The following is a 16,606-nucleotide window of genomic DNA, read 5'->3' on the forward strand; positions in this document are numbered from 1 at the left end:
ATAACAATTTTTAGAGTAATCAGACCTCAAATTTGATCCAACTCCTTTTGATATCGTTAGAATAGCACAGTGTGTTCCTAAGTGAATCACAGACTTCCTACCTCCTTGATGTTTGAGATTTGTTGGCATATTGTCCTCCTATGGTAACAGTTACAAAAACACTGCATTTCCCCAATTTATTTCTTTTTTCCTTTTGTTTGTGATTCCCCCCACCCCCACTCCCAGCCCCCTTGGGTTGACTCTTCACTTCCCCAAAGCCTGTCATCTTTTTATTTCTAATCACTTATATTTTTCACCATTTTCAAGGAGTTTGCAAAGACAGAAGAATGATGCTTTTTTTCCCCAAATGCTTACTATGAATTTAAAAACAATACATATAAGAGTAAACCCTAGGCAAATGCAACTGGATTTTTCCTTCCTTCTGCGGACACAAATGTCTAAGTGTGAAAGTGCTCTCAAACTATTTAGGACTTTCCTAATTGCTGGGATTTGTTTAAGATCTAGAATGGAGTGGAGAAGTAGGGACAAGGGGATATGTAGGATGGTTTCCCACAGAATGTATCCTAATAAATCCTCCAATGTGAAGTCAGTCCCAAATCACTAGTTAGCTGTGATACTCCATTTTGTCCCTATTTTTAAAATTGTCATCCTACTTTTAGGATATCCCTTCCTATAGTCAGGCAATCAATTTTTTAAAATAACTCAAAGAACTGCCAAACTCACAACTAAACTTGAAAAATCTATTTCAATTGCACTACATCCTCGTACCCAGATGTTTGTTAAAACAGTTTTTATAATCTAAAGATTATTCTACAAAGACTGCTATTGTAATTAAGGATTATTGAAATATAATTTGTCATAGTAAAACACAGGATAATTTTCTAAATCAACTTCATTGAATGTAATTTATATATAATAGAATACAGCTATTTTTAAGTATACAACTAAACGGAGATTTGTTAGAAGCATGCAATTATCTAACCAGCACCACCATCAATATAAATTTCATTTCCATCACCCCAAAAGTTTCCAAATGCCCCTTTGTAGTCAATCCCCTTTCACCTGTCTTAAGTCCTAAATAGTCACTCGTTGCTTTTGATTACTGTACTTTTGCCTTTTTGACAATAACCCATAAATGTAGCCATACAGTATGGAGTTTTTTGTGCCTGACTTCTTTCACTTCAGCATAAGATTTCTGAGATTCATCCAGGTTATGTTAAAAGGCCATTTATTCTTTGATTGCTGAGTAGTATTCCATTTGTGGAAAAATGCAATTTGTTTATCCCTTTACCAGTTAATAATTGACATTTGGGTTGTTTCCAATTTGGGACTTGGCCTTTAATATCTATTACTGAGTAATAAATTACTCCAAAAGTTGGTAATTTAAAACAGCAAACATTTATCTCAGTTTCTGTGGGTGCAGAATCCAAGCATGGTTTGGCTGAGTGCCCCTGACTCAAGGTCTCACATGAGAATGCAGTCAAGGTGTAGGCCAAGGCTATGGTCTCATCTAAAGGCTCAACTGGTTGAAGGAAGAGACAGGATGTACTTTCTTCTTTTTTTTTTTTTTATAATAAATTTTATTGTTATATTCCCCATACAATTGCAGCCCCCCCATTCTGACCCCAATCCCTCCCCTCCCGCCCCCCTAAAAGTGTCTCTGGTTCATAGTTTTTTGTTGATTTTGATTTTCACTTTCTTATAGTTATTCATTTTCCTGGTCCCTTATTTAAGTTTTCTAGATTCCTGCTATGAGTGAGACCATCCGGTATTTTTCTTTTTCTTTTTGGCTTATTTCACTGAGCATGATCCCTTCCAGTGCCATCCATGTTGCTGCAAATTGCATGTGTTTATCTTTTTTGAATGCTGAGTAATATTCCATGGTGTATATGTACCACATCTTCTTGATCCAGTCATCTATTTTTGGGCATTTGGGCTGTTTCCAAAGCTTAGCTATTGTAAACAGTGCTGCTATAAACATAGGGGTGCAGGTGTTCTTTGGAATTGATGTTTCTGTGTCCTTTGGGTAAATACCTAGGAGTGGAATTGCTGGATCATATGGAAGCTCTATGTTTAGTAGGTCCAGAAATCTCCACACAGCTTTCCACAGTGGTTGGACCAGTTTGCACTCCTACCAACAGCGCAGAAGAGTTCCTTTTTCTCCACACCCTCGCCAGCATTTGTTGTTGCTAGTTTTTTTAATATGTGCCATTCTCACTGGTGTAAGATGGTATCTCATGGTAGTTTTGATTTGCATTTCCCTGATGGCAAGTGATGTTGAACATTTTTTCATATGCCTGTTGGCCATTTGCGTTTCCTCTTCAGAGAAGTTTCTTTTTAGCTCTTCTGCCCATTTTTTGACTGGATTATTTTCTTTGTTGTTGTTGAGTCTCATCAGCTCTTTGCAGATTTTTGTGATCAGTCCTTTATCATTAGTGTTGGGTGCAAAAATGTTCTCCCAGTTGGTGGGGTTTCTCTTTGTTTTTGTTATTGTCTCTTTTGCTGTGCAGAAGCTCTTTAATTTGATGTAGTCCCAGCTGTTTATCTTTGCCTTCACTATCACTGCTTTGGGTGATGTGTTTGTAAAGATGTCTTTGATGTGCAAATCACGTAGTGTTTCGCCTATATTTCCTTCTATATATTTTATGGTTTCAGGTCTTATGTCTAGTTCTTTAATCCATTTTGAGTTGATTTTTGTGTATGGTGTGAGGTAGTGGTCAAACTTCATTCTTTTGCATGTAGCGACCCAGTTTTCCCAGCACCATTTATTGAACAAACTTTCTTTGCTCCAATGCATAGTCTTTGCTCCTTTGTCAAAGATTAGTTGACCATAAATCTGTGGGTTTATTTCTGGATTTTCTATTCGATTCCATTGGTCTGTATGTCTGTTCTTGTTCCAATACCATGCAGTTTTGATGATTATGGCTTTGTAGTATAGTTTGAAGTCTGGGAGTGTGATGCCTCCATTCCCTTCTTTTTTTTTCAGGAGAGCTTTGGCTATTCGGGGTTTTTTGTGATTCCATATAAATTTCATCAATAATTGTTCTATTTCTTTGAAGAATGACATTGAAATTTTGATTGGAATAGCATTGAATCTGTATATTGCTTTTGGAAGGATGGCCATTTTATTAATGTTTATTCTTCCAATCCACGAGCAGGGGATGTCTCTCCATTTCTTTGTGTCTTCTTCTATTTCTTTTAACAGTGTTTTATAGTTTTCTTTGTATAGGTCCTTTACCTCTTTTGTTAGATTTATTCCCAAATATTTGATTTTTTTGTTTCAATAACAAAAGGGATGGTTTTTTTGATTTCTTCTTCTTCAGATTTATTGTTTGTGTATAGGAAGGCTACTGACTTTTGCGTGTTGATTTTGTATCCTGCCACTTTACTGAACTGATTGATGAGTTGAATTAGCATTTCTGTGGAGTTTTTGGGGTTCTCTATGTATAATATCATATCGTCTGCAAATAGTGATAGTTTGACTTCTTCTTTTCCTATTTGGATTCCTTGGATGTCTTTCTCTTGTCTTATTGCCCTGGCTAGGACTTCCAGTATTATATTGAAAAGCAGTGGTGAGAGTGGACATCCTTGTCTTGTTCCAGATCTTAATGGAATTGCTTTCAGCTTTTCACCATTGAGAATGATACTGGCTGTTGGCTTGTCATAGATGGCCTTTATGATGTGGAGGTATGTTCCTTGTATCCCAAGAATTTCAAGGGCTTTTATCATGAATGGGTGTTGCACTTTGTCGAAAGCTTTCTCAGCATCTATTGATATTATCATATGGTTTTTATATTTCTTTTTGTTGATGTGTTGGATAACGTTCATTGATTTTCGGATGTTAAACCATCCTTGTGCCCCTGGAATGAATCCTACTTGGTCGTGGTGAATTATCGTATGGATACATTGTTGGATTCTGATGGCTAAAATTTTATTGAGGATTTTTGCATCAGTGTTCATTAGGGAGATTGGCCTGTAGTTTTCCTTTTTTGTGTTGTCCTTGTTCGGTTTTGGTATTAGTGTAATGTTGGCTTCATAGAACGTGTTTGGTATTGTCCCTTCCTTCTCAATTTTTTGGAAGAGTTTGTGAAGGATAGGCACTAATTCGTCTCTGAATGTTTGGTAGAATTCATTTGTAAATCCATCAGGTCCTGGGCTTTTGTTTTTGGGGAGGTTTTTGATTACCATTTCAATTTCGCTAATTGTAATTGGTCTGTTTAGGTGTTCTATTTCTTCTTTATCTAGCTTTGGGTGATTGTAGAGTTGTAGGAATTTGTCCATCTCCTCTAGATTGTTAAACTTGTTTCCATATAACTGTTCATAGTAGTTACTGATTATTCTTTTGATTTCTGCTGTGTCCGTTGTGATTTCTCCTCTTTCATTGATGATCCTGTTTATTTGTGCTTTCTCCCTTTTTTCCTTTGTGAACCTGGCTAGGGGTTTGTCTATTTTATTGATTTTTTCAAAGAAACAGCTCTTGGTTTCATTGATCTTTTGGATTGTTTTTTTAGTTTCAATTTCATTTATTTCTGCTTTGGTTTTTATTATTTCTTTTCTTCTACTGGTTTTGGGGTTTTTTTGTTGTTCTTTTTCTAGATCTTTGAGCTTCGAGATTAGGTTGTTCCTTTGCGTTCTTTCTTGTTTCTTGATGTGAGCTTCTATTGCTATATATTTTCCTCTTATTACTGCTTTTGCTGCATCCCATACATTTAGGATATTGGTGTCCTCCTTGTCGTTCAGTTCAAAAAATTTTTTAATTTCTTCTTTGATCTCCTCATTAGTCCAATGGTCTTCCAGTAGTGTGGTTTTTAATCTCCATGAGGTAGGAAAGTTCCTTGCCTTCTTTTTATGGTTTATTTCTAGTTTGATGCCTTCATGGTCAGAAAAGATGGTTGATATGATTTCAATCTTGGTGTATCTGTTGATGTTTGTCTTGTGCCCCAGTATGTGATCGATCCTGGAGAATGATCCGTGTGCGCTTGAGAAAAATGTGTACTCCGTTTTTTGGGGGTTTAGTGTTCTATAGATGTCTGTTAAGCCCAATTGCTCTAGGTCCTTATTTAGAGCTTTGGTTTCTTTACTTATTTTTTGTCTTGTTGATCTATCCATTGTTGATAGTGGTGTGTTGAAGTCTCCCACTACGTATGTGTTTTCTCTGATGTCTGTTTTCAGAGAGGACAACAGTTGTCTGATATATTTTGGTGCTCCTTTGTTTGGTGAGTATATGTTAATGAGTGTTATTTCTTCTTGAAGTATTGTCCCCTTGATCATAATGTAGTGACCATTGGGGTCTCTTTTTATCATTTTGAGTTTGAAATCTGTTTTATCTGATATAAGTATAGCTGTTCCTGCTTTCTTTTTTGGTCCATTTGCTTGTAGGATTGTTTTCCATCCTTTAACTTTGAGCCTATTTTTATCTTTTGTAGGTAAATGTGTTTCCTGGAGACAGCAAAAGGTTGGGTTTTGTTTCTTAATCCAGGCTGCAACTCTGTGTCTTTTTATTGAAGAGTTTAGTCCATTTACATTTAGAGTTAATATTGATATGTTAACATCTGTATTTGCCATTGAGTTTGTCTTTCCTTTGATTTTATTTATTTATTCTTTTAATAACTTTTTTTTTTTTTGGCCTTCTTTCATTGTTATTCGTCCCTCTGAGGTTCTGGCTTTAGGACTCCTTGTAGTATTTTTTGGAGTGGGGGTTTAGTTGCAATGAAATTCCGGAGTTTCTGTTTGTCTGGGAAGGTCCATATTCTTTCTTCAAAGAGGAAGGAGAGCTTTTCGGGATAGAGTATTCTTGGTTGGCATCTGTTTTCTTGGAGTCTGTTGACTATGTCCCTCCACTCTCTCCTTGCCCGTAGTGTTTCTTCGGAGAAGTCTGATGTCAGCCTGATTGGCTTTCCTTTGAATGTTATCTGTTTCTTCCCTCTTGCCAGCTTCATTATTTTTTCCTTGTCCTGGATTCTTGGGAGCTTTACTATTATGTGTCTTGCTGTATTTTTTCTTTCGTCGTGGAAGTTTGGTGTTCTTCTTGCTTCTTGTATATCAATTTTCAGCTCCTTCTTCACATTTGGGAAGTTCTCTTCAATTATCTCTTTGAATATTTTCTCTGTTCCTACTTTTCTCTCCTCTCCTTCTGGTATTCCTATAACTCTTATATTTCCTTTCCTCATGGAGTCAGATAGTTCCCGAAGTCTTTCTTCATTCTTTTTCCTTCGTACTTCTGTTTCCTTTTCTGTTTTGGTTCTTTTTATTTCTGTGTCTTCAAGAGCACTTATTCGTTCTTCCATTTCATCAATTCTGCTTTCATTGCTTTTCCCAGAATTCTTTAGTTCTTCCACTAATTCTTTGATCTCCTGCATTTCTTTTACTTCCCTCTTTAGGGACTCAATTTCATTCTTCTGATCGTTGATTATTTTTCCCTTATCATTGTTTTCCTTTATGACTTCTGTCAGTTTTTTAATCACGGCAATTTTAAATTCTCTTTCTGGAAGGCTCAGAAGTTCTTCCAAGTTACTGTCGTTGCAATCTGGGGGCTGGTTTTCTTTTTGTGGTGTGCTTTTTCTCTGGAGAGTTGCTAGGTTGCGTGTGGTTCTTCTCCTCCCTACTGTCTGTTTTCTAATTTGCCGTATGCGTTGGGACACTGTGTAGTTGGGACTGGCCGGCGTCTTGGGTGAGCTTCTCTGCTCCCCTCTGGTTCCTCCAGGAGTCATCTGTCAGTTTCAAGCAGTCTTTATTGGAGAAAGGTCCCTGTCCTAAAATGTCGATGTGGGGACACACTCCCCTGTGCGCCTGGTCTGCCCCGGCGGTGGGTTCCTGCTCCCCCTCTGGGCTTGGACTGCAGGCCAGAGGGGGTCTGGCGTGGGCGAACTTCCTCCGCTCACCTCTGGCTCCTGAGGAAGCCTTCTGCAGGTAGTCTTTACTGAAGAAATGTCCCTGTTCTAAAATGGTGATGTGGGACACACTCCCTGCGCGTCCGGTGTCAGGCACACTCTTCTGCGTGCCTGGTCTGCCCTGGCTGTGGGTGCTCGCTCTCCCTGTGGGCTCAGACTACTTGTTCGAAGGGGCCGGGTGTGGGCTAACTCCCCAGCTGGCCACTAGCTCCTTCAGGAGCCTGTGCTGGCTTCAAGTCGCTAGGTGGCACCAGAGATCTCTCCTAGAGCCCTTGGGGAGCTGATTTTCCACCCCGTGGGACAGGGAGCAGAGCGGGGATGGTAGGGTACACCTCAACGGCTTTGGGGTGCTGTGTCTGCCTTGTGCCCCACCGTCGTGGGGAACCCACACCCTTAATTTCGTGCCCCGGGTCTCAGTTCCAAAGCCCTCAGTTCCAGGACGCGGGCTGTAGCCCAGTTCAGTGGCGCGGGAATGGCGCCTTTTGCACAGCTCCAGTGCCTGGGCGCCTGGTTCCTGCTTACTCAGGGAGGGACCTTCACCTCAGTGAGGACCTCCGCGCGTCTCCCCGCAAACCTAGGTCGTCTCCCAAGCGTAGGTCGCAGGCGCGGGGACCTGGGCAGCCACGATCCTGGTCTGCATTTGCTTTTCAAGCGCGCCTAGCGCGCCACTTTCTGTGCAAGCTTACCGGCAGCCCGAGCTGTGTGCGCGTCTCCCGGGGTCTTTGTTCTTCTCTAATGGCGCCTGGAGCCGTTTGCTCACCGCCGCGGGGAATCCTGCAGGGTTCGCCTCAGCTCCCGTTCACGGGGTGTGGTGGCTGCAATAATTCCTTTCCACTCACAGACCCGCTTGCTGCGTCCTTTGTTCTTGTTGGCCGTTTTGGTTTGTTGTTTCCCTACTCTCTGCCGGTCGGAGAGTGCCGCCTCTGTGGGTGGGGGAGGGGAGCAGGGTTCTGTGCTTCCCTCCCTTCTAGTCCTCTTTTATGGCCACTTTCTTCTTTGGGTAGTTTGCTGGAGTCACCCGTTTATCTTCCGTGTCCCAGTTCTCACTGGGACCTGCCGCTTTTTCTCCCTATTAACTTTTTTTTAATCCAGGATGTACTTTCTAACCCATTCTCGTGGCTGCTTCCAGCCTCAGAAGATCTACTTCCATACTCAAATACATTGGCCCCTCACAAGTCTCCCTCACAGCTTGGCAGCTGCTTTCCTCACCATCAACAGTGTAAGGGAATGAAAGGGACCTCCTAAGACAGAAATAGTCTTATCATCTTGTCTTGGAAGTAACATCTTACCATTATCACTTCTACTACATTTTATTAGAAGTAAATCAGTAAGTCCAGCCTACTTCAAGACAACTGATTCTAGAGGGATGAATACCAAGAGATGAGGATCGTAGGGGCCAGCCTAGAAGCTGCCTCCATAGGCTATTATGAGCAAGGCTGCTATCAACATTAAGATATAAATCTTTGTGCGAACATGTGTTTTCATTTAGTTTTATTTGGTAAATTCCTAGGAGTACAGTTACTGGGTTTTATGGTGTTTATCTAGAAAAGAAACTCAAATTACTTTCCAAAATGGCTATACCACTTTTCATTCCCACTGGCAGTGTGAGATTTAATTGCTCCACATTCTTGTCAGCACTTAATATGGTATGTCTTTTAAATTTTACCCATTCTAATGACCTGTATTGGTATGTCATTTTGATTTAGATGGCATTTCTCTGTTTACTTTTTTTGAGTATTCATGTGCTTATTTGAGTATTTTTATATGCTTATTTTTTCAAATACTTATGCTTATTTATTCATATGCATCCTTTGTGAAATGTCTATTCAAATTATTTTTGCCCATTTTTAATTGGGTCACTTGTCTTTTTATTATTAAGTTGTAAAAGTCATTTCTGAAATATTTTTAAAACAAGTCTTTTATCAAGTATATGATAAAATACACTTTTTTTCCCAGCTTGTGACTTTTCTTTCCATTCTCTCATTATTGTCTTTTAGAGAGCAAATGTTCATTTGGTGAAGTCCAATTTAACAATATTTTTTCTTCTATAGATTTTTGTTCTATGTTGTAGCTAAGAAATCTTTAATACAAGATCACAAAGATTTCCTTCCATGTTTCTTCTAGGTGTTTTATCATTTTAACTTTTAGTTTTAGTTCTATGATCCATTTCAAGTTATTTCTTGTTTATGATATGAAGCAAAAATCAGATTCATTTTTTTTTCTGTAGCAATGTCCAGTTGTCCTAGCACCATTTATTGAAAGCTTTCATCATTGAATTCCTTTGGTGCCTTGCTCATTCTTGATTATCACAGCTTTATTGGAAATCTTGAAATGAGATAGCCTAAATTCTACAACTTTTTCTTTTTCAAATTTGTTTTGGCTAATCTGGGTGTTTTGCTTTTCCATATAAGTCTTAGAATTAGCTTGTCAATTTCTGTATAAAGGTTTGTAATTTTGAGTGAGGTTACATTAAATTTGTAGATTAATTTCATGAGAATTAACATCTTAACCATATTGACTGTTTCAGTACAGGAACACAATTTATATTTTTATTTATTTTAGTCTTTAATTTCTCTCAGCAATGTTTGGTGGTCTTCAGTGTACAGGTCTTGCATGTATATTGTTGAATTTCTACCTAATGTATAGTGTTTAATGTTATTGGAAATGGTGTTATTGATGAAAAGCATTGGGTCTAAGTTTTTGTTATCCTAAAAGTTTTCTCCTTTTAGGTTTTGAACAAGTTTAATATAAAATTCTGAGTAACCTGATTAATTTTAGACATTTTAACTAGAATTATAGTTGCATCAGTAAATGCAATTATTTTTTATAGAATTACTGGAAAACTATATTAGCAGGTTGAACATTTTCAGCAGGTGGCTGAAATATTTTGAAATCTTAAGTTTGAAAGTTAATACATTGTTAAGAAAAGAAGAAAATTGTAAAGAGTAACATCTAAGAATGAATATTTTCCACTTTTATTTGGTTTTATCAGATAGTATTCACTTGGTATCAAGTTCCTCGAGTTGTTCAAGGTAACTTAGAAACTTCTAATAAACTTATAGGGCCATCTTAGGGAAATCAGTAGCACCATGCAGTAAGAAGGACTTTGGTTCCAGGACTGGAAAGTCCCAGAATTTCCTCTTCATTTCTCATACCCATTTAATTTATTTATTTCTCTCAAGCCCACAGTCCCAAAATTATAATAGCAACTAATTGGAGAGAGCCTAAAAGACTTTTTTTGTCCCCAGTTCCAAATCATAAATGAATAGACTACAGATAAGGTGTCCTGTTGAAAGGAACAGGGTTATGTGATATAAAAATACTTGCCACAAACCCATAAAATGGGACGGACACTCTAAAGTCATTCATAGCCATTGACAAAAAAGAGTATTCAATGTTTTCATTATGAAACTGAAAATGTATAGGAGTTTTACATGCTGAGACAATTTTTTTTCTCTGAATTAAATTTTAAACAATTTCTCTCAATATCGTAATGCTGCTCTCTTTCCTTCTTACGCATTATCTAGATGGCACTGGAAGATTCGGAACAGAAGTACAATCTTTTACATTCAGTTTTCACAGATTTAGAAGATTTGTCAATAATTTTTGAAACAGATGATTTAGCACAGTCCATACAAGAGTTAAGCCATCAAGTAGCAGATTTACAACAAAAAATAATGGAAAGTCTTCCACAGATTCAGCGAATGGCTGATGTAAGTTTGCACTATAAATATCTGACTTATTTTTAATTAACATTTCAATTAGCAAATCAGTTACACCGGTTAGTCAGCTCTTAATTATATGAAGACACATTGATTTAAACATTGATCGAAAGACACACTTTTTAAAATTTTTTCATTTATGTTCTTATTCTTGGATTGTATGTTACCTTATTTTGCAGTGTGACTACAACAAAAAAAAATCATATCATTCTCAGTACTGAAGTGTCCTGTTTAAAGAGTGAATAATCCTAATTAAATAAGCTCATTGTTTCCCTTTGTCAGAGATGTGTTATTGATTAGAAGTGCAGATTAGCAAAGAGGGAATTAAAACAGATAACCTCCCAAAACTTCATTCACCAATAGCAAGTATTTAATGAGGGGCTGCTATCTACCAATCACTGGATTTAAAAAGCATTTTATTTACTTTGACTTAAAATGTGTGAGATTTATTTAAGAATGGAGTCACATATCAAAGTCACATATCAAATTGTTTACCTTTTGTTTCTCAGTTATGCTTCCTATACCACACTTATGTAACTTCTGGGAACAGTAATTGTTAAATAGTCTTGGTTATTGAAGTGTTGAAAATTACACTAAAATTCATTGTATGCTTTTCTATACCTTCTTAAATATAAGGTGCAGAAAATAATTTCAATATAACTTAATTTTTCCTTATAATTTGGACCTATTACTGTAAACAGTTACTGTACTTTCTGCTTCATTCTTCATTTGCGTCAGGCTTGTAAAGATATGTTTATCTTAAATTGAATGGCTCCAAATTGCTGCAATGTGAAGCCCTTAGTTAATTTCTGCTTAATTTTTTCTATTCACTCCATTATTAATGCTATACCTTTTTATTGCTGCAGCATTAAGCTCTAAAGTAAAGGTCTGAAGACCCACTTAGGGTGTGAATGGACTTCAATATGTAGGTTTCCTAGCACATATTCTTTAGTATATACGTATCATGGCACATTTTCTTTAGTATGCAGGTTTTATAGCACATATTGCAGCATTTTCACTTTAAGTTTCTTGGTCCGGTTCCAGAAACTGACACTGAGGAGAGAACAAATACTGGGCAAAAGATCTACTGTTTAAATTCATCTGTGTAGAGTTGCAGTTTTATGGGGAATATAAAAATTAAAAAAAAGAAATAAAAGTAAAAGAACCATGTAGAAAACACAACTGAATGACTCCACTAACACAGGACCAGGCTACACTTTCCTTGACATGCAACCTAAAAATAAAAAAAATAAATTCATCTGTGTAGGTTATAAAGTAGTTTAGAGTCTCTATAGGACAATAGTTCATTAGAGGATTGGCAAGAAAATTCTGTTAATTTTCAGTTCCTTATGTGTTTATTTCTAAAGGTGATTTTATCATTTTACTTTAAGTGGTGAAAATTTTTAAAATGTTAGCCCCTCTTCTATTCAAGTGTTTAAGCACATTCCAAAGTAAGTCTAAAGAATTGTAGATAATTGAGAATTTATTGAAGAATTGATTTGGACACATACTGTTTTTGCTATCATTGTATAACTAATTGAAAATTGGCCCTATGAGGATCTTTAATTCAATTAAATATAATGCCTTATAGTATGCTATTCTATGAATAGGTTAATATTTTTGTTGAAAACAATCAGCTTTATTTATGTAAGACTTGGTTACTTTGGAAGTGGCAAGCAATTTGGTTAATATGAGAACAAATGAGTGGCATAAATTGTGTCTTCTAATTTCTAATTGTGTCTTCAGATTTCTAATGTACAACATATGTGAATGTGGGTTTTTTTTTTAAATTTGTTTCTGAAATTCTAGGATGTAACTGCTATTGAAACTGAGGTAAAGACAATGGAGAAAAGAGTTTCAAAAATCAAAACTATCCTGTTATCCAAAGAAATATTTGATTTTTCACCTGAAGAACATCTTAAGCATGGCGAGGTAAGCGTGGATCATTATTAAAAATATTTTCTCATAATGCTTTTTATGTTTTGAAAATATGTAATAATATGATTAGAAAGTATAGTCTGGTTAGAATAATAGCAAAATAAAACTGAAAAATAGAGATGACTATGAGTATCATTTTGTGTGTGTGTGCATTTTTTTAAAGATTTATTTATTTATGCATACAAGAGGTGGGGTACAGGCAGAGATGCAGGGGGGTGAGAGGACTCACCAGAGACAGAGTGGAGAACAGAACAGGCAGACTGACTGAAATACACTGCTGAGGGGAGCAGCGGGCAAGACAGGAGAGGTCTGCTGCACCATGTGGGTAGCTCCATGGCTGGCTGGGGATTGAACTCATGCTGCAGAGGCTGCGGATTGCTTCATAGTGCAGTGCTTAACCCCTTGTGCCGCCAGGGAGTCCTGAGTATCTGATTTTGAATCATCTTTAAAGTACTATCTATATAAAGATAATTTTCCTGTGTATTATTTTGTCCTTTAATTCCTTTCTCAAACCTTAAAGTGTGAAAGTCTTGCCTTCAAGACAAATGCAGTTGTATAAACATAAGAGTTTGAGCCTTAAAGTCAAGAGAATGGAGTTCCTGCACCAGCTACACTGTTTACTGCTTGTGAGACTTTAAGCAATTGCTATTTCACAGTAGTGGATAGTTTTCAGGTACTCTTTTATATCTGCACATTGGTGTTGGCAGTGATTACCTTGGGCAAGTCCAACGTATGTAGAACCTCTAGCACAGTATCTGGGACGTGCTAAACTGCAGTCACTGATTTCCCCTGGCAGTTTGGAGTGCATGTGCATGGGGGTCAGACAGCTCTGGGTTCTAATCCCAGCCCCCTGCCTCTTACAGTCTAACCTCATCTAAGTTTTCTAATGTCTTTGAGCCTAGTTTCCTTACTTGTGAAATGGCAGTTAGGTTACTTCTGAAGATTGAATAAAATGGTACTTAATAAGGTGAATATTCTCTTCTCATATATTGGTTATGTAAACTCTAATTCCTATGCATCAGATGTTATTAACATAAGATTTAATAATGCTTTGGGAGACTTAAGAAATTTGGCAGGATATTTCTTTTCAATTCAAGAAGCATTTTTTGAGGGCCCACTATGTTGGAAGCTTTGTGCTAGGTGCAGTTGCTACAAAAATAAGGGGGGTGGAAATTGTTTGGGGAATAGACCCAAGATGAAAATTCATACATTGTGCAAAAATGAAAAATGATGTAAAATATATATAAAAAAATAAATATATATATTTAAAAAAATTTAAAAAGTGAGTGAGATACAGATGCCCTTATACAACTCACTGCTCAGTGAAGACACAAAAAACAAAACAACAGTTCTGCACAGAGGGAGGCGGGGAAGGAGAGAAGTAAGAGTGTTGCCCAGCATCCAGTTAGTGCTGGCCCCATCCAGTTACTCTGACCCCAGGCATTCTTTCCTCAGACCGTAGAGCTACCAGATTACAAGTGATATGCTAGTTTTTGTTTTCAATCTAAACTAAGAAAATGTTTTAAAAATTCAAACTATAAAAATAAAATTATGTAGTATTTTAATTTTGAATAATTAGATCTGGCAGTGACATTTCCCACCCCCTACTTATGTGCTATGCTTACCTTAATACAATTAAGATCATTCTTGAAAATATGCGTCCCATGAAGAAAACCATTGCTGAAATCATGTCTTACCAAGTGGAACTGAGGTTACCGCAGACAGGAATGAAGCCTCTGCCTGTGTTTCAGCGGACAAATCAGCTTTTACAAGATATAAAGCTGTTGGAAAACGTGACTCAGGAACAAAATGAGTTATTAAAGGTGAGAATTTTATGGAAACAGCCAGCTTCATGGATGAAAAGTTTCAGCAAATGCTGGTTTTCTTTTCTTTCTTTTTTTAAAGATTTGTTTTTATTTATGCACACAATGGCTGGGGTGTAGGCCAGAGGAGCAGGGGGTGAGAGGATTCACCAGAGACAGAGTGAAGAGCAGAACAGGCAGATCTACTGAAATACACTGCTGAGCGGAGCAGCAGGCGAGACAGGAGAGGTCTGCTGCACCACATATGTCAGCTCCTGGCCAGGGATCAAACTCATGCTGCAGTCGCTGGCCATAGCTTGGTAGTGCTGAGAGTTAACCCTTTGCGCCATCAGGGAGGCCCAAAAACTGGTTTTACTTTCAGTTTTAGTGGTTGGGGTAAATGGATCCTGTGATAGTAAGATGCTGCCTTTGTAGGTTCTTGTTAGTGTTACTCATTAAAGCATTGTTATGGTCTCTTTTATTCTATTCTATAGTTTTTGAAAACCTAAGTAGGTAAAATGCTATGGTAAGAGGCTCAAACCTGGAGAGAGCATTTACAGTCCCATGAGGTGAATGGATCTGTTCGGGAATCATTACCATAATAATCTCTGTATACTTCTCAGTCACATTCCTGTTAATTTTCTCTTTTTCCTCAAACACTTGATACAAGTTGACCCTTTGCTGCTTTTTTTTTAACATAAAGAGACTTATATCAGAGAGTTAGATGAATTGCTAAAATAACTTGTATCAAGATTCATTTATGAACCAATATAATAAAAATGTGAGTTTCTGCACTACTAGTGTTCTCCATATTAGGGTTTCTTTCTTCCAACTAATAATTTCTTTCAGTCTCTTGCCAAGAGGTATTTTTTTTTTTCCTTATGCTTGTTTGAGTTCCACTCTCTAGCTAGTAATCAACATTAGGTAGGAATTGCATTTATAGACTAATAACCATTCTCACAAGAGCAGGAAGTTACTGAAAACGCCTTAAATTCCAGACTTTTTTTTACCTCCTTGATAGATCCCAGTTGTCCTGCCTTCTTCTGATTAGATAGATCACTCCAAGAGAAAGGTTATTTTCCTTCCTTCCCACCACCACCTTGCTATAGGAAGAAAATCACTCTCTTTCTCTCTCTACAATTTTGCTCGCATTTAGGTGGCCACTCTGTGCTCTCCTGAGACTTGAGGATGCTGTAATCTCTGGTTTGAGTCTTAACTCATAAAATCTTCCTGGCCTGGCTGCTGATCAGTTGACATGATTTTCTAACACCCACAGAGAGAAAAAAGATCTGGAACTCAGAGTACTATTTTTTAATAATTTGAAGAGAAGTAAAAAGATAAAATTTGATCTATTATTTTTAATCTTTTGTACTTTATTCGTCTCCTGGTCTAGAAAAGAAAATAACAGTCCTAACTATGCTTTAAAGTAGCTTCTTCACAAGATGAAAGAGGGGGAGATAGAAGAGGAAATTATATTTTGTGCCTAGTTAGGTATCAAATGGTACTGCTAAAATTTTCCATTTTATTGTGTTAGTGAAAACCAGGTGTCATTTCGTATATTTCAAAGCTAAGTAAACCAGTGGTAATGAAATCATTAGAATGTGGCACATTTCTTTTAATTCTTTAGATAGTTGTAAGTGCCCAAGACAATTGCTTTGGGGGAAAGTAATGGGTTATAGCTCATTATTGAGGGCTGGTGAACAGGTGTGTGCAGGAACCTAGTTATTCATTTCCAGACTGCAGCTAAAATTATGGTTAAATATTAAAGAAAGTACACGGAAGAATTCTATGTTGGTCCAAATTTTTGTAGTTTAAAAAGGCATTTGGTTCATTGCAAAGCACACCAAGGAAATATCTAGACTTTCTTTTGAAGTCCTTCTCTTTATCTTTCATCATACTTTGATCCTATTACTTAGTCCACAAATAGGTTCTACCTTATTAGTTTTACCTTATTCGCAAACTCAGATGACTCTTGAACCCTTAACCTCTTTTCCATAAAATATACATTGTTAATCCCAGTGGGAACCGTGTGAGGATGTGGCTGAGACAGGAAAATCTATCATATCTTAAATCACATGCCCTTTCCACTGTAAAATCAGTTATGTTACCTTTCTGTGTGGCCCTATGTGGAATATGTATTAAAATATGTATGTGACAAATCAGTAATTTCATAAAACTTCACAGCTGTATGTTAACATGACTTAAAATGCTTGCCATAATAAGCCTATATAGACTGGAAATACTTAAGAGCAAA

General features: G+C 37.1%; 1 protein-coding gene across 1 annotated transcript in view; it reads left to right on the forward strand.

Annotated features, from left to right (window-relative positions):
• Positions 1-16,606, forward strand: part of SYNE2 (spectrin repeat containing nuclear envelope protein 2) — a gene marked incomplete at both ends in the record, with an annotated part of 255,875 nt that overhangs the window by 131,161 nt on the left and 108,108 nt on the right. Inside the window, 3 exons of the mRNA XM_084241092.1 lie at positions 10,418-10,603; positions 12,422-12,544; positions 14,191-14,373. Coding sequence (XP_084097218.1) covers positions 10,418-10,603; positions 12,422-12,544; positions 14,191-14,373 — 492 coding nt within the window. The remainder of the gene's footprint in view (positions 1-10,417; positions 10,604-12,421; positions 12,545-14,190; positions 14,374-16,606) is intronic.

The sequence above is a fragment of the Talpa europaea genome (genome assembly GCF_964194135.1).
Source record: "Talpa europaea genome assembly, chromosome: 8".
Classification (NCBI taxonomy): domain Eukaryota; kingdom Metazoa; phylum Chordata; class Mammalia; order Eulipotyphla; family Talpidae; genus Talpa; species Talpa europaea.